Below are 17,658 nucleotides of genomic sequence, written 5' to 3' on the forward strand. Positions count from 1 at the left end.
CTGGCGACCCTGCGGCGGTTAGCTGACGTTACGTCCTTAACAGCCCCTCCAACAGGAGCCTCTGGATGCTTTCAAACTCCTCCCCCCGCCCCCTTCAAACTTGCTGAAAAGTTAGAACGGGTTTCAGAAGCGACCCCGCTCAAAGAAAGGACAGTTTCTGAAGAAACGGACAAAAATAATCAAAGACCTCTCAACGGAAGATAGCGCCCAGAAACACAGACTCTCAGAAGCCCGGGCCTGGCGGATGTGGGTTTCCACCAAACTGTCGTCTTACTCAAGCGGTTTTCAGATTAACGCTTTTCCAGGAACTGTAACGTGGGGAGGCCGGGGTCGGTACCCCGGCCCCAGCGGCCCGGCGCTTCCTTCTGGCCGGTGGGTCTGCTAGGCCCGAGCCGGGCTGAGATGCTGGGGACGCGGGCCTGGGCGCTGCCCCGGGAGAGCCCGTGAGTGCGCGGGATAGGGTGGGGGAGGAAGAGGGGAACCCCACGCGCCAAGCCCAGCAGGCAGCACGAGCCCGGGGATTTGAGGGGGGGAAGCCCGGGCCATGAGGTCGCGGAGGTCGGCGGGGTCAGCGCGCGCGTCCCTGGGGCTGGAACTCAATTGGGGGGAGGTAGGCAGGGGTCGCGGGAGATGGGTGGGCCCCGAGACAGCGCCCAGTCCCACGGGGGGCTGGGGAAGGGGGGCTGCACAGGCCGGGGGGTGGACTGCGCCCGAGCTGGGGTGAGCGGTCGGGGTGGGCGGTTGGGATGGGGAATGGGCTGCGCAGACCGGGATGAGTGTGGGGCCGGAAAAGGGATGCACCCGAACAGAACAAGGGAATAGGCTGCAGCAGGCGCCCCCAACGTGACCTCCGCGTGCCCCCGCCCCTTAAAGGGGCGGAAGGAACGCGGGCGCGCGCCACGCTGACGTCACACATCCCTATTTGCATCCGGCCCGCGGGTCTCGGCCCCGCTCAGCGCGGCGCCTCCTGGGCGGCCTCCGATTGGCCGTCACCGGCGGCGCCGAAGCGTAGTTGACTTGCGCCGCGCCCTCCCAATCGTAGCCCGCTTTGCTCGAGGAGGGCGGGGCCAGGGGACTCAGCCAATGGGAGGCGGCGTTGTTGGCGGCCACGGCGGCGCAGTCCCGGAGCGAGCGAAACCCAGACGGCTGCCGCCACTGCCGCAGGAGGAGTGAGGTGCGGACGCGAGGCTCGGCCGGGTAACGGCGTTAGTGGCGGCCGGCGGGGCGGGGGCCGGGGCCGGGGCCGGGGCCGGGGTGGTGGGAGCCGCGGAGAAGGCCCGGGGCCGCCATCTCGGGAGGACGCGGCGGCAGGGGCGGGGCCGGGCCCGGAGCGCCCGGAGCGGCGGCGGGGAGCAGGCGGGCGGGAGCGGGCGACGCGGGTGGGACCGGGGCCCGCGGGGAGCCGGGCGGGGCCCGGGCGGCGGCGGCTGGTGTCGCGCTCCACCCCTCCCGCGGCGGCCTGAAGGTCAGGAGAGCTTTGTTCCCGCGCGGCTCCCGCCCGCCGGCTCCGCTGCGTCCCCGGGAAGGTTAAGGCCACGGGTCGGGCCGCGAGGACCCGGGCGAACGCGGAGCCGCCCAGGGGCCTTTTGTTTTCGGAACCGGAGCCTTCCCAGGGCCGAGTGACCGTTAGCCGCGGCTGCAGCGGGCTCCAGTCCCGCGTCCGGCGGGTGGGTGAGGCTGCCGCGTGTGCCGGGGCGACACCAGGACCTTGCGTGGTCCTGGGTGTTGTCGGGGACGGGCGGCGACGTGCGCCCGCAGCCGGTAACGGACGCGCCGGGAGCCGGACGGGCCCGGAGTGCCCGGCAGGGTGGCCGCCGAGTCTGCGCTACTTTACTGCTTAACGTCATCCTGCGGCCGGGGAAGTGGGGCCGTCCGAAAAGTCTGTGAGTGTCACGGATGGGACGTTGCCCTGCGCGTCTTAGTCCGGAGGTGGTGACAGCAGTCACATCGGTGTGTTTCTACCTGACTGCTGGGCCACTCCCCTCCTCCCGCCTGCCCCCCGATCCTGTGTTTTCCGAATGCTTTCTGTTAGTGATCAGACTTCCCACCGTCCGCAGTTACCCCCGGTCTATCTAAGCCGAGTCCTGCAAGAAGCCTTTGGGCCCCGAAGAAGGCTGTGTCGGGTTCCTGGCGGGGATGCTCCTGCACTCACCTGCCAGCAGGGCTTTGGTTCACATGCCCCCTCTGTTTTACTTGCATGTCGCTGTAAAGTATAAAAATAGGCTTGTGAAAATTCTCAGAGTGAGTTGTTGAACTTAAAAGTTGTCTTTTCAAAAGTTACTGCTTTCTTGTAGAAGTAACTGTATCTCTAAGTGATTAATAGCTGTCCTGCACACCAGGGACTCCGATAATCTCTGCCTGTGTTGACTCAGTTCATAGTAGTCTAATAACTTATGCGATAAGCACTGTTGTTTTCCCGTTTAACCACTCAGGAAACTTGAGGCCCTGGAAGGTTTAAGTAAAGTGGTGTGTGCAAGGTGACATAACTTGGATTAAAATGCAGGAACTTTTAATTTTGCCCAGCTTTACTGTTTCTGTAGAAGGGATGAAAAGTTTTAGTAAGAAATTGTTTTAATTATTGCACTGAGCCTCACTGAAGTCTAGTTTTCGAGCATCATTGATGCTGGTTGATCATTTCCAGCTCAGAATTCTGTGATTCCACAGAATGCTAAATGCTTCCCATAGTAGAATCTGGAAATGATTTCGGACGGTGATTAACAGTAGCTAGAGGGATAAATGATACGCAAATGTAAGATGACCTTCCGAGAAAGAAAGGTGGTGATAGAGTAGGGATATGTTTAAAAGGTTAAATGAGTGACTAAAGTAGAGGGAGATGGCTTAAAAATGAGCGTTATCTATTAGTGGTTAACTTGTTAAGGTAAGAGTTGACAGGAAAAAGAAACCCCAGAAAATGAATTTCTCAATTTATTAGCTGCTTTTTTTTGGTTTTGTTTTGTGACAAGGAAATTTTTTTCTTTCATCTTTTGAAGGTAAAGTATTCTATTCTGAGATTTGGAAGGATTGAAGATAAGACTTTTGGTCAATAAAAATACCATTACAAAACTTAATTTCTTATAGAATTATAGTGACAAAGGGGATTAGTTTTATAGATAAAATAGGTATAGGAATTGTGACCTTTTCAAGTTTACTTAGGAACACTTTCACCAGAAGTTTGAGGCCTCTTCTCGTGGTATGATGAGAGTAGTTATTCTCAAAATAATTATAATTATATAAATAATTTCAACACTGTAGTGCTGTCTTAAATACCTGTTATTACACATACATTTACAGTCTTTTTTTATTCCTGGTTGACCCATGTTACTAATTCAGAACGTCTGCGGTTATTTGTGCCTCAGTATTATAAAATAACATCTAAATGCTTCTGTGACTTTTGCATTATTTTTGAAAATACTATATAGAATAGAGATTGGAGAAATTGATTGAATTTTTTGCAGTAGCTGATTTTATCACTTGGCTTGATAGTCTCAGTAAACTGAATTCTGGAACGGATACATATGTTTTAGGGTAGTTGTCCTCTAAAAGTGTACAGACGTTGTAGTTCTGTGAATTGACCATTTAGATTATCAGACCCTTCTATGATATTCTGAGTTGAGAGATTTTAATCTGTATGAGATAGTTCATAATTTTTTAGAAACTGAGTACTTAGAGTTGGGATGTGTTCATCAGTACATGACAGTCTGAATTCATTCTTGAATCTTTAGTTAAAATATTTCCGTTAACCTGTCAGGATTTTGACCAGCCTCTTGATATTGAGAGCATATTAATTGCCTGTATCTGCAGTTCTCTGACCAGCTAGGGTTCAGATTGAAATCTTTTCCTTTTTTCTTTCTGTAGTTGATAGTCTTCTAGCATCAGGAGGAGGTGACCTCACATGTAAATGCGTATGTGGGATAATGAGAGCTCCGAATTACTTATTTTCAGAGTTGCTTTTCTTTTTTTGCTCATTGTCCACAGTTTTAAAATGGTTTAAAACTGTTCTGATAAGCTCATGTTGTGTACTTCCTAAAGTTTCACTGGAGAACCCAGGGGGGTTTTTTGTTTGTTTGTTGTGTTTTTTTTTTGTTTTGTTTTGTTTTTGATAAATAGTATCTGTGGGCCAAGGGTGGTTTAAATTCCCAAAACCCTAAGGGCCATCAACCAGTATGAAACAGGGAAGAACCATTGCTGCTCAGAACCCGTGCTCCCAGTGATGGCATTTTGAATAGTCAAGGCAGCATTGAGGAGCGTGTCGGGAGATTGGTCTGGGACTGCTGTCTAAGGAGTGCTTTTTTGTTTTTTAGAGGGAAAGGTGTTCAGGCATCCAAAGTAAAAGGCTCATATTACTTAGTTTGACTCTTCTACCACTGGGATGATTTCAGAAGTAGAAAGTAGCTGGTGCGGAATTATTGCAGGAAATTGCTCTCCTCCAGCCTTAGCTTAATTTGCACAGTTTCTCCTCGTTCAGTGAATACTTGCCTTCCTAAACTGCAATTGTGAGGTTTTTCCTTGAGCACAACCCTTATTAATGGGTAGTGAAGAATTTTGTGTTTGACTGTTACGGAATTTTCAAAACAGACGACGTAGGTTTGTTTTCGTTTGACAGCCGTTGGTTTTCTACCCTGCCCTCTTCAGAGAAAGCAGGGCTGCTTTACACTGTTTGCCACTGAATTTTAAATTTCATGAGTATTTAGTAACAGGAGAGGCAGTGTATTTCTGTAGTAAGAAAACTACAAAAGATCACTTAATGAACTTTACCTTTTGATCTTGGCCACTCACTGTGTAGCCTTAAATTTCCTCTTAAAAGTATACTGTCAGCTGTTATTAAAGGTGCTTCCATTCTGAGTCTGTGGGACTTTTTTTTTTTTTTTTAGTGTATGTACTGTGCATTTTATTATTATCCCAAAAAGCCTGTTCAAAAACAAGATAAGATGATTTCTGTGTAATAGCTGTGTGGTGTGGTAGAAAGATCGACTATACAATTTAAATACGTGCAAAGGGTATAAGTATTGTAATTTAAAACGTTACTTGTTTACCCAGTTATCCAAAGTAGCTTTCAGTGCTTGGCGTCTGTTCATCCACGAATGCCTTCTCTCTGCTAGGCACAGTTCTAGGCACTGGGGTGTTTTATTGCACTGAACAAAACAGATGAAAGACCTTGCCCTCAAGTATTTCCACAGTGGGAGACAGACAAAAAAGTTAGACAGTGGTAGGTGCTTTTGAAAACAAGAGTAGAGAGAAGGAATAAGGATTTGGGTTTTAAATAGGGTGGAGAGGGTAAAGCCTTCCTGACAAGGTGACAAGACCTTGGATTAAGAAAAACCTTCAAGTATTTGACTCATTCAGTCACATACTAACGAATGAAGGACAAGAGAGTGGAGGAGGAAATTGGAGCTATAGCGATGAAGCACCTTGAGTGAAAGTATACTGTCTTGGTTAAAGAAGGGAAACTTTTCTACTTTCTTCCTCAAAACTGAGGGCTTGGTCTCTAGCAAGCTTCTGAAAAAACAGTCCACCGTTGGCTCATGGCTATTAGATCTTCTAAGCAGATGTGACTTCCTGTGTCTTCAGAACCTGCTTAGGAGCGGCTAAGGTGTGCGTAGGGTCCCCGACACCACCATGCTGTATACAGGTGACACACGAGCAGATCATCACTCAGCAGTGGTGACCGAGTGGGTGAAGCAGATTGCTTGGCCACTGTCTCTTGCCTGGTCCTGTGCTGGGCCCAGGGACTGCTGCGTGGAGCAAGTAGATAGATCTCTGCCTTCATGGAACTTACTCTTCAGTGGAGGCCAGAGATGGATCATTCATCCATTCTTTTCTCAAAAACGTGACAGTAGAAAGTTTCAAACATATGTAGAAGTAGTGATTCCCCCATATGTACCTAACATTTAGCAGCAATAATTAACTGTTTGCCAATCTTAGTTCGTCTGTGAACATGTAATATATGTGATATTTAAAATAGACTTTTCGATCATGGCAAAAGAAAAAGTGCATATATATTAGATTATCAATCATTACACGTGATTGAAATCAGTTAGAACATAATTCTAAGACCGCTTGTTTGAGTTTGGACTCTGGATGCTTTTTTTTTTTTTAACTGCTGAGAGATTACAAGTATATTGAAGGGTTTGTTGATTTACAAGGACATTTTCCATTATTTCAGCTATTTACATAAGTTATCTGGTTGTTTATTTCAGATATGTTTTTCACTTACCTGCTGGCATATTGAATCCAACGCGATTAACTCCCAATCCTAAGGAATGCAGTGACAGACTGGATAAAGAATCTCCTGATCAGGGCTTTGTATAGTGGCCAGGTTTTGTGGGTAGAGACATTGGGATGTCCTGTGGGGATATCCTGATTCCTTCTTAGAGCAGATGAATGGCTTGTTTGTCCCTTCTGATGTGTCCTAAGCCAAAGTATGGGCTGGTACTCCTGGAGGATTGGGACCTGTACCCTGGGACTGATCAGACTCCGCAGTGGGATCGCCAGCCCTCCGACTTTCATGTGAACCAAGTGATTATGCTGTGGGGTTCATTTAACTGCCACCCTGATGTAATAAGAATTACAGCCTGTACTGAAATTCTGAAGTCTTAAATGTAACCAACGTGTTTCTGTTAAGTTCATTTTAATCATTCAGTTATCTCATGGGAAGATATTGAGGACCTCTGACTTAAGACAGGTAATAAATGTATTAAAATTTTTGGTTATGTGAAGGGCGACCATGTTCCCCAATTTACACCTTCTTTGCCTCTTGAGAGTGGCCCGATTTGAAATTATAGGATTACTCTCTAACTGTAGGCTAAATGTTTTCAGTTAAAAATTAAGAATTTAAAGTTATATTGGATAACTTGCTACAAAAATAAATTTTTTTTCCCTTAGGAAAATTTTTTTGTTTGGGGTAAAAATAAATTAATCCATAAATCGGATTGTGAGGTAGCTTATATAAATAAAAGCAAAACTTTCATTTGTGTAATCATGGAAATTTGCATGTCAATCCAGATTTAGAATTATAAGCTCAAAGTTTTTGACCCTGGAAGGGAAACTGAACAGCTGTATTCTTTAGAAATTTTAGAATGTTCTTTTGCCTGGTATTCCTTTCATATTTCAACTTGATTGCCTTTTAGAAGTAAGAGACCCTTTTGATGAGGCTTGGGACTGTGGTTTCATAAAGTTAATATTAAACTCAGTATGCCAACATTTAAAACAAATGGATGATTATAGTTCTCAAATCTGCAAATTTGGTAATTCCTTATAATTTTCTATTTTAAGAATAAGTTTTGTTAGATAGTGATTGTTAAACAAAAGCAAATAAATTGTGGTGTGGAACTTGAGTAACTGGACTCCAGCTTGTTTGTGATATGTCACCACTCTACATTATTTTTTCTTAGATAAGGGTAGCAATGTTTAAACTAACTCGATTTGTTGGTTTCATATCAAGCAACAGATAGGATAATTTGTAAGCATATTGTGGTTATAAAAGTGGAGAGAGACCTGGAGTAGATCGTGTACTGGGCACTTCCTGTGTTTAATTCCATCTTCACAGCAGCCTCTCAGGTAGGTCCTTTCTAGTTTATGGATGTTGAAACCGAGGTTACACAGCTAGGAAATGATAGAGATGGGATTCAAACCCGAATCAAAACCATATTGTTTATAGTGTGTGTGCTTTGTTTCAAACGTTGAGTTCTGGGTTTGTGTTGTTGTTTTGATTTCAAAGTATTTTCTTTTCTATTGTTTAAACTCTATTGTTATTTTGTTTGTTTTTCTTTCCTTGCTTTAGCTCCTTTTGGGGGCGGGGAGAATGTTTTGTTGGGTTTAACGTAATTGCTTTGTCATCATGTCACTGAAAATAGGATCATTGTATTGATGGGATCTTTTAAATTGGAGTGGTGTCATTCTGTGGGAAAGTGAACCTCTTTGGCCTCTATTTTGCAATAGAGTGTTTATTTGTTCACCAGGTATTTATTATGTCAGATGCTGTTTTGGTCCCTGAGACTGGTACATAGTGAACAGAATAGAAGGAGTGCTTTCACACTCTACGTCTAGACAGTGGGTTTCTTGGGAATGCTGCTGAACTGCAGGATCCTGACCCTGACTGAGCTGTTGATTGTCATCTATTCCAGCAACAGCAACAGTAATTGCGAATTGAGCAGGTGGAAGTGGCGGCAGGAAGTGAAGTGGTTGGTGGTGGTAGGGAAAAAAGGTCAAGAGGGTCTGGATCTGAAATGTGAAAGGATTTTAATTTAAAATGGAACCAAAGGATATGAACGGGTAGCTCTCGTGCATGCACCCTCAGGAAGATGAAAGTTGAAGACTGTGAGACTGATTTCCCAAAATTGCCTGCTTTACAGAAGATTGAGACTTATCCTCTAACCAGTGAGTGTCTGCCAAGACTCTCTCTCCATCTTCAAGTCAGTGAACTTGCTGCGTGGCTCCTAACTGGATTTTCCCCTTTTGCACTCTTTGCCTGTAAAAGCAACCTGCCCTAAGCCTTCAGGCTCACCTGTCGCTCACTGCAGTTTAACGTGTCCCAAATTGCAGTTCTTCTGCTATTCCCAAATAAACTCGGTTTCTGGTAACTTGAGCTTGCCTTAGTTTACCTTCTTTCTTTTAGGTTGCTATTACATGGTGTCAGAAGCGGGATCCAAAGGCGATACCCACCAAGGCGCGGCAACCCCCAGAGTTGAGCAAGGTACCCACACTTGAGCCCTTTGTGCTCTTCACTTTCACAAGTTGCCGTAGCTTGGTTAGGCAAGTCTCTTCTTGGATCTCAAGCTCCCTTGTTTTGGTTGAGCTCTCTGGCTTTATTTGGGATCTGGATAGGGACAGATTGTCCTTCTGGCGAGTACTCTTTTGTTCTGAATCCAACAATGGGATACCAATCATCTAAATGTTCGAAAGGTGGCTCCCTTTGGGAACTCTGATGTGTTTTTGTTTTAAATATTTATTTATTTATTTATTTGGTTGCACTGGGTCTTAGTTGTGGCATGCAAACTCTTAGTAGTGGCATGCATGTGGGATCTAGTTCCCTGACCAGGGATCGAACCTGGGCCCCCTGCATTGGGAGTGCGGAGTTTTAAACACTGCGCCACCAGGGGAGTCCCTCTGAGGTGTTTTTTTATTTAATTAATTAATTAATTTTGGGCTGCATTGGGTCTTCGTTGCTGCGCGTGGGCTTTCTCTAGTTGCGGTGAGCGGGGGGCTACTCTTCATTGAAGTGTGGTGGCTTCTCTTGTTACAGAGCACGGGCTCTAGGGCACGCGGGCTTCAGTAGTTGTGGCACGTGGGCTCAGTAGTTGGGGCTTGCGGGCTCTAGAGTGCAGGCTCAGTAGTTGTGGCACACGGGCTTAGTTGCTCCACGGCACGTGGGAATCTTCCCAGACCAGGGATCGATCCCGTGCCCCCTGCGTTGGCAGGTGAACTCTTAACCACTGCGCCACCAGGGAAGTCCCATCTGATGTGTTTTATTGTGATCTTTCCTCATAGACATTTTTGACTAAATGGACCAGCCTTACTAAGGATAACTTAGAACTCCAGCGGCCATTACAAGGAACGTTTGATGTCCCCAAACTTGTTTTTCTCCGAACCAAGTTAGAAGACCATGGTTACCAGATTAAACCGTCCACATAGGGTAGTTATTTTAATTGTTATCTGGAGGCTTCTAAATGGGTTCAGGATTATAAAATTGCCTCCTTACCAAATACCGTTTCCAAATTGAAGCAAATAAGCAGCTAAAGGTGGATTTTTAAAATGTCATTGGCCTCTTTCTTGGTGTGAGCTGAGGTCCCTCCTACCCTTACTGCTCCATCTCCTTTGTATCTCTCTCTTTGCTGCCTCCTTATCCCTCCCCTCTCTCTGAACTTCCTTTCTTTCCTGTCACTGAAACCTCACCTGCCAAGCCCTTTAAAACTTCCCTTTCAAAATTAGACCTTCTGAGGATCCTGCTAAACCATAGCAAACTTCCTGTACCCCATGCGCAAAGGTCAAGCTTAGGGCTAGGGACTTCCCTGGTGGTCCAATGGTTAAGACTTCACCTTCATGCAGAGGGGGCACGAGTTCTACCCCTGGTCGGGGAGCTAAGATCCTACATGCCTCGTGGCCAAAAAACCAAAAAGCATAAGGCAGGAGCAGTATTGTAGCAAATTCAGTGAAGACTTTAAAAATGGTCCACATCAAGGATATCTTTAAAAAAAAAAAAAAGGCTTAAGGCCGTAAGGACTTTCCCAGGGTAACTTGGATCCTCATAGATTTGGTGAGGAATTCAGTATTGTAATCCTGATTTACCAGCTTGGTCCCTCCAATCTCTATCAGACAGTCCACGTGCTTGTCTAAGATAAGTCAAGCCCAGCACTGGACTAAAACAACCAGTTGAGGAAACCCTGAACCATCTCTTAGGCTTTCCCCCTGACCCCCCAATTTAAATTTTGATTTATTTATTTATTTTTAATTAATTAATTTTTGGCTGTGTTGGGTCTTCGTTGCTGTGAGCGGGGGCTACTCTCCGTTGCGGTGTGCGCGCTTTTCATTGCGGTGGCTCCTCTTGTTACAGAGTGTGGGCTTCAGTAGTTGCAGCATACAGGCTCAGTAGTTGTGGATTGCAGGCTCAGTAGTTGTGGTGCACGGGCTTAGTTGCTCCGTGGCATGTGGGATCTTCCCAGACCAGGAATCGAACCCGAGTCCCCTCCATTGGCAGGCAGATTCTTTTTTTTTTTTTAATTTATGTTTGGCTGTGTTGGGTCTCCCTTGCGGTGGCTTCTCTTGTTGCAGAGCACGCCTCTAGGTGCGCGGCCTTCAGTAGTTGTGGCACGTGGGCTTCAGTAGTCGTGGCTCGCAGGCTCTGGAGCACAGGCTCAGTAGTTGTGGTGCACGGGCTTAGTTGCTCCACGGCATGCGGGATCTTTCCGGACCAGGGCTCGAACCTGTGTCCCCTGCATTGGCAGGCGGATTCCCAATCACTGCGCCACCAGGGAAGTCCGATCTCTTAGGCTTAAACAAAACCAACCACCAGCCCTTTTACGTGATCAGGCTGGCAGTACAGCCAAAAGCCTGCGTGAAGCCATCCCCAAGTCCGTGGACTGGAGTAAGATTCAGGCATGCCCCCAAAAGCCTGCTGTGTGTGTCCATAGCTGTTAGAGCAGGCTCCAGATTGTTCTCAAGGAAAATTTCAGCCTTCCCACAGATGCTCAATCCACCCAGGTGGCTTTTTTTTTTTTTTTTTTTCCCCACCCAGGTGGCTTTTAATTCCATGTTTGTAAATGACCTAACCAAGGACTTACCTTGTTAGTCAAAAGAACCTGTATAGAATGGGAGACAGTGTCTACCCTGATCTTGTCACTTCGGCCACTCAATTGGCTCGTACCCCAGAAGATGACACCAAAAGAAAGACAACTCCCGCAGATGGAGACTCAAAGCAAATCTGGCCGTTGGAAAAAGGCTTGCTATAAATTGAAATCCAAACACTTGCAACCCTCCAAGAACCAACAGACAAACCCACCCCAAGGGTGTGACTCAGAGGGCACACAGGGACTGTTCCCTGTCCGTCCATTAAATAGCTTGGGGAAGACTCTTCTCCAGATCAGAGACAAATTCCTTACAGTATTAATTGGCACAGGGGCTGCTCTGTCAGCACCCAGCCTAACTACAGCGAAACAATTCCTTTCTCACAGTATTACATACGTTCCAGTAGTGGGGACCTCACACTGCAACGTGTCCCTGTTTCCCAGCCCATACCTTTTTGTCTGGGGCCTTTGCAAAACAAACACCCATTTCTCCTCAGCAGTTTGGCTCCCATACATGTATTAGGATGAGATTTCCTGGAGAAATAGCATGCCGCCACTTTTTCCCTCAAAAGGGAGAAGTATTCCTTCAGTTCAAATCAACACTTAGGAAGATTAAACCCCTTTTTGCCTTTATTACATTGCAAAGCTAAGAAGACCAAGCTTTGGACTTACCCCACTATTAACCAGGTACCCCTCCCCCCAACTCTTTGGGCAGAATCCTCAACAGACACAGGCAGAATTCATAGTGCTTCTCCTATTAAGACGTACAATGCCCTATAAATAAAGAAGTCTTCCAGGACATAAGTTCTATCATAGAAGACTGTAAGGCCCAAGGACTCTTTGTCCCTTGCACTAGTCCTTGTAATAGCCCTGTCTTACCTGTAAAAAACCCAACAGCCAAGGAGGGAGATTTGTGCAGGACCTTTGGCAATAAACAGCATTGTAATTCCTTGCCACCCTGTCACCTGTAATCCCCACGTGCTGTCGGTGTTCATCTCTACTGGAAGCAACTTCTTCACTGTGGTTGACTTAGGCAGTATGTTTTTTTAGTATTCCTGTTGGTAAATAGTCAATATCTTTTTGTCTTTACCTGGGAAGGACAACAGTATACCTGGACAGTCATGCGTCAGTGCTTTACTGAGCTTCCTCTTCTGACAGATTTTAAAGGCTGACTTAAATGATGTAGAATTTTCTGGAGGCACCACCTTACTGTAATATGTAGATGATTTGCTTCTTTGCTCGCCCTCCCAAAATTTCCACAAAGACATTGTTCACCTGTTAAAAATCTTAGCCATTAAGGGATATAAGGTCTTGAAGGAAAGATTGCAATTTGTCCAAACTCATGTTTGATATCTAGGACATTTAATCTCAGAACAGAGACTACACCTAGATCCCGATAGGCTCCGAGGCATTTTAAACTCTCCAAACCCCCAAACCAAATGTCAGTTACGGGGTTTTCTTGGGCTAGCTGGTTATTGTTGCAACTGGACTCCAAACTTCTCTTTAATGATTCTGCCCCCCATATGCCCCCTTTTGTTGTTGGCTGTGCCACACGGCACGTGGGCTCTTAGTTCCCCGACCAGGGATTGAACCCGGGCCCCCTGCAGTGGGAGCCTGGAGTCTCAACCACTGGACCACCAGGGAAGTTGCCCTATATGCCTTTCCAAAGAACAGCAAACCTGATCTCATTGTTTGGGATATCCAAGATCGTTTAGCCTTTGAAGGAAAGTTTAATAAATCCACTGACCCTTGAATACCCAAATTATCAGCTACCCTTTTCTTTATTGTATATGAGAAGGAAGGGAATGCCCTCGGGATATTTACCCCAAAACATGGGGCTATCACAGATCCCTGGGTTACTACAGCCAACAGTTAGATCCTTGGCCTGAGCATATGGCATGGCTTAGAGCTATGCCTGCTGCTGCCCTCTTAGTAAAGGCTACCATCTTTGCACCTCACACCGTTGAGGCTCTCTTGAGTGCACACCACACTCAACTCCTTTCAGCAAGCCATTTTACCCACTTTGAAATCTTCTTACTCGCTGTGCCCGCATCACTCCCATTCAGTGTAACAGTCTCAACCCTGCAGCCTGTCTTCCCTCCTCCACTGATAAAATTCCCCATGACTCTGACTTTGATGGTGTCATGATGACACCTCACGACTATTTACAAGAAACCTCCTTGATGAATCCTGATCTTACGTGGTTTACTGATGGCTCTCATCTGAAAAATGAAAATGGTAAATTTTTTTTAATATAAATTTACTTATTTATTTATTTGGCTGTGTTGGGTCTTCATTTCTGTGCGAGGGCTTTCTCCAGCTGTGGCAAGCGGGGGCCGCTCTTCATCGCGGTGCGTGGGCCTCTCACTGTCGCGGCCTCTCCCGTTGCGGAGCACAGGCTCCAGACGCGCAGGCTCAGTAGTTGTGGCTCACGGGCTTAGTTGCTCCGTGGCATGTGGGATCTTCCCAGACCAGGGCTCGAACCCGTGTCCCCTGCATTGGCAGGCAGATTCTTAACCACTGCGCCACCAGGGAAGCCCGAAAATGGTAAATTTTGTGCTGGATATGTGAGATTATTGAGGCTGCAGCCCTAACTTTGACTGCTTCAGCTCAACAAGCTGAATTATACAGGCATACCTTATTTTGTTGTGCTTCGCAGATATTGTGTTTTTTGTAAATTGAAGGTTTGTGACAACCCTGTGTCAGCGTCGGTCAGCGCCATTTTTCCAACAGCATTTGCTCACTTCATGGGTCTGTGACATTTTGGTAATTCTCACAGTACTATTGTATTTGTTATAGTGATCTGTGATCAGTGATCTTTGATGTTACTACAACTTGCTGAAGACTCAGATGATGGTTACCATTTTTTAGCAATAAAGTAATTTTAAATTAAGGTATGTACATTGTACTTTAGGATATAATGCTATCGCACACTCAACAAACTACCGTATAATGTAAACATTTACATGCACTGGGAAACCAGAAAGTTCATGTGACTTGCTTTACTGCAATACTCGCTTTACTGCAGTAGTCTGGAACCAAACCTGTAGTACCTTGGAGGTCTGCTTGTATACCCTCACTCAAACATGGATTTTAGTCAAAGGCAAGACAGCACACCTCTTTACTGATAGTATGCCTTTGTAGAGTGGTGCAGTACTTTGGAATGTTATGGAAACAACAGGGTTTCCTTACTCCCAGTGGAGATAAAATTAAGAATGGCCCTTATGCCCAAAGTCTGTTGGACACCATACTGCTGCCGGCAGCTCTAGCTATCATTAAAGGGCCTGGGCATTGCAAGTCTGATTCACTGGAAGCCAGAGGAAACCACCTCACTGATACCTCTGCAAAAAAACACTTCCTATATGATACCCATAGACCAAACCTTCGTCATGGTCCAAAAGGCTCTTCCCCCTGCAAAGACCTAAGGGAACTAGCCAGGGGAGGATAACAGCCTCTGAAAGAGAAAAGCACAACTGGAAATCTGAAAGGCTGGCTGCTGGACCCAGGAAGAAAAGGGGCTCTGGTTTGAACCTCGTAATAAGCTGGTTCTGCCAAGAAATCTAAAACTTCCCTTATTGACCACTGTACATGAATTAAACCATTGATCCACTGAGAAAATGGTGACCTTCATAAATCAATGTTGATAGAGAAACATCAGCAAGACCACAAAAAGCGCTTGCCTTGCTTGTTGTACTTGTCAGAAACTGATCCCAAGGAAGCCTGTTTGCACCGCCTCAGGACATTTTAACTCACCAGACTGCTAACGCTCTGGCAGGTGGATTTCATACAGTTGCCCCCACTCACGGGTATAAATATGCTCTAGTGACGGTTTTCATGTCGGACTCAAGCGTTTCCATGTAGAGTGGTGACTCCCTCTTCCATAGCTAAAGTCCTTGTAGAAAAGATCATTCCCACTTGAGGACCTCTCCCGCCCCTGGAACTCCAGGGGACCTACTTCACTGGACGGTTTCCATCAGGCTTATCATCATCAGTCTTCAGGACTGGTTCATGCAAATGTAATTGTAAAGAGCTGGTTGGCTAAGTTAGTTGAAACCCTCCAAATACACTGGCCAAAAGTAGTGCTCTGGTTCTTCTGAATCTTAGATCTACATTTGGGATTCATAAATTCTCACCCTTTGAAATAGTCACGGACGCATTGGCCATCCGTGACTATTTCAAAGGGTGAGAATAATAAAAGGGCACATACTTCACATTTGCAGGGGTCTAAAATCCATGGAGAATAATCGTGCTGTAGTAGAGCAGTCTTTCTACAGTGTGCTCCCCGGAGATGAAGATGTCAGTTTACAGCCTGGAGACTTCAACTACTGGAAGAGACCTGCGCATAAAGACTCCCTCCTCCCCCACTGGAAGGACCTCTACCAGGTGTTACTGACTAATCCCTGTGCCACGAAGCTCCCAGAGTTAGACTCCTGGATTCATGTGTCCCATCTTAAAAAGGACCCCAAACCTGAGTGGACCTGCAGCCCAACTCAAGACTGAAAGCTAAGAATTTCTAAGGGCTGAAGCAGACTGCTTTCCAGAGATCCGAGATATCCGGCCCAGGCCCGTGAAACCTCCTGTTTCAGCCCATTCTGTATCACTCGGCCAAGTCATGCTGCTAAAGTTGTAATTGTCCTTTCTTTGGCCTCCTTGCCGCCCTCTAGTTTGGCTGTAATGCACCCCTTTGCTCCCACCTTACAAGAACTCTCATTCCACCAACCTTACTGATTGCTGGTGATGATGAACCTGAACTGGAGGCCTGGCCATTATCCTTAGAAGGGTGGTGAAACGTGTCTGGCAGAGATACAGGGTTTTCCTTTGGCATCTTTGCGGCTATACATAAATTGGCATCTGACATTACAGCATTCCATTGGGTGCCCCACCCCTAAAGGAATCCCCCTCACTTAAGTCTGGACTCTTACCCAAAACCTTTCCAGTGTTCCAGAAGCATTAATGGGACTGGTGAATCTCTAGGCTACCTCCTGCACCCTTGTAACACTTGTATGTGACTCAGATGGTCATGGGTTCATTCCCCACTGGAATCTAGGAGACTGACGTCTCCTCCAGCATGTATCTCTTTGGTGGGGTAATGAAAATTTTAATGATACAGGGAATGGAAAGCTGATGTGCTTCCTTCAGTGGTGCCTCATGGGGAACTGATCAGAAATCTCTTGAGTGGTAAGAACTAATTCACCCTAGCTTGTCCCTGGAAAATCCCCAGCCTCCATCACAACCTCACCCACAGTAATCAAACTCACCTGTTACTCCAAATATATTGAAATTTAAGATATTCCTCTAACTATCCTCACTGTGCTAAACAGAACCGCTTATCATGCGTTGTGTATAAATGACTGATTTTGATCATGAGATCTCTTTTATTCCAGGAAAAGAATATACCCTGTCTTTAGAAAACACTGGTTATTTCTTTCTGTGTGGAAGAAATGCATACTCCACACTTGCCCTAAATGGGAAGTACGCTTGGAGCCATTGTCCTCACTCCTGATGCTGAAGTTGGGAAAACCCTGCCTTCCATCGCCCTTGGGCCCAATCTGGGTTCTTTCTCCTACCATCTTGAGAGAGCACATCGTAGCTGGGATGGATACAGTTTTGGGTGGATGCCTACAGATACGCTCATAGTAGATAGAAAGGGATTTGCCCTTTGGACTTTTTCCCTTGGGTTGGAGTAGCAGAACTTGAAAAGGCAGCTAAGAATCTCTTCAAATTCACAGCTGCTACCTTTAATGCTTGTGTCAGAGCTTTTGAATACCAACAAACCCAAATAGACAGCCTAGCAGAAGTTGTCTTACAAAACTGCAGAGCCCTAAACCTCCACACTGCATAGCATGGGGAAACCTGTGCCCTGCTTGAGGAAGAATGCTGGGGTTTTTTTGGGTTTTTTTGGTTTTTTAAATTTTATTTATTTATTTATTTTTGGCTGCGTTGGGTCTTCATTGCTGCAGGCGGGCTTTCTCTAGTTGCGGCGAGCAGGGGCTACTCTTCGTTGCGGTGCACGGGCTTCTCATAGAGGTGGCTTCTCTTGTTGCGGAGCACGGGCTCTAGGTGCGTGGGCTTCAGTAGTTGTGGCACCACGGGCTCAGTAGTTGTGGCTCGCGGGCTCTAGAGCGCAGGCTCAGTAGTTGTGGCTCTAGAGCGCAGGCTCAGAAGTCTTGGGACTTCCCTGGTTCTTAACCAGGGAAGTCCCAAGAATGCTGTTTTTATGTTAACAAATCGGGAAAAGTAACATAAGAACTGGAAGCAGTGAAAGAGGGCTTCCCTGGTGGCTCAGTGGTTAAGAATCTGCCTGCCAATGCAGGGGACGCGGTTTCGAGCCCTGGTCCGGGAAGATCCCACATGCCATGGAGCAGCTAAGCCCACGTGC

The 17,658-nt window shown here is 46.3% G+C and overlaps 1 protein-coding gene across 8 annotated transcripts in view; it reads left to right on the forward strand.

Annotated features, from left to right (window-relative positions):
• The first annotated feature begins 272 nt into the window (after positions 1-272).
• Positions 273-17,658, forward strand: part of NAP1L4 (nucleosome assembly protein 1 like 4) — a 65,745-nt gene continuing 48,359 nt past the window's right edge. The window contains exons 1-2 of one of the 8 annotated variants that reach the window (XM_068554200.1): positions 1,145-1,174; positions 8,615-8,692. In XM_068554200.1, coding sequence (XP_068410301.1) covers positions 8,626-8,692 — 67 coding nt within the window. In that variant the 5' untranslated portion in view covers positions 1,145-1,174; positions 8,615-8,625. Of the gene's footprint in view, positions 373-1,090; positions 1,198-1,645; positions 1,668-1,861; positions 1,884-8,614; positions 8,693-17,658 lie in introns of those variants that run through there. The other 7 variants (XM_068554199.1, XM_068554204.1, XM_068554202.1 and 4 more) reach the window with 7 other exon arrangements.

Source organism: Eschrichtius robustus, chromosome 11 (assembly GCF_028021215.1).
Source record: "Eschrichtius robustus isolate mEscRob2 chromosome 11, mEscRob2.pri, whole genome shotgun sequence".
Classification (NCBI taxonomy): Eukaryota; Metazoa; Chordata; class Mammalia; order Artiodactyla; family Eschrichtiidae; genus Eschrichtius; species Eschrichtius robustus.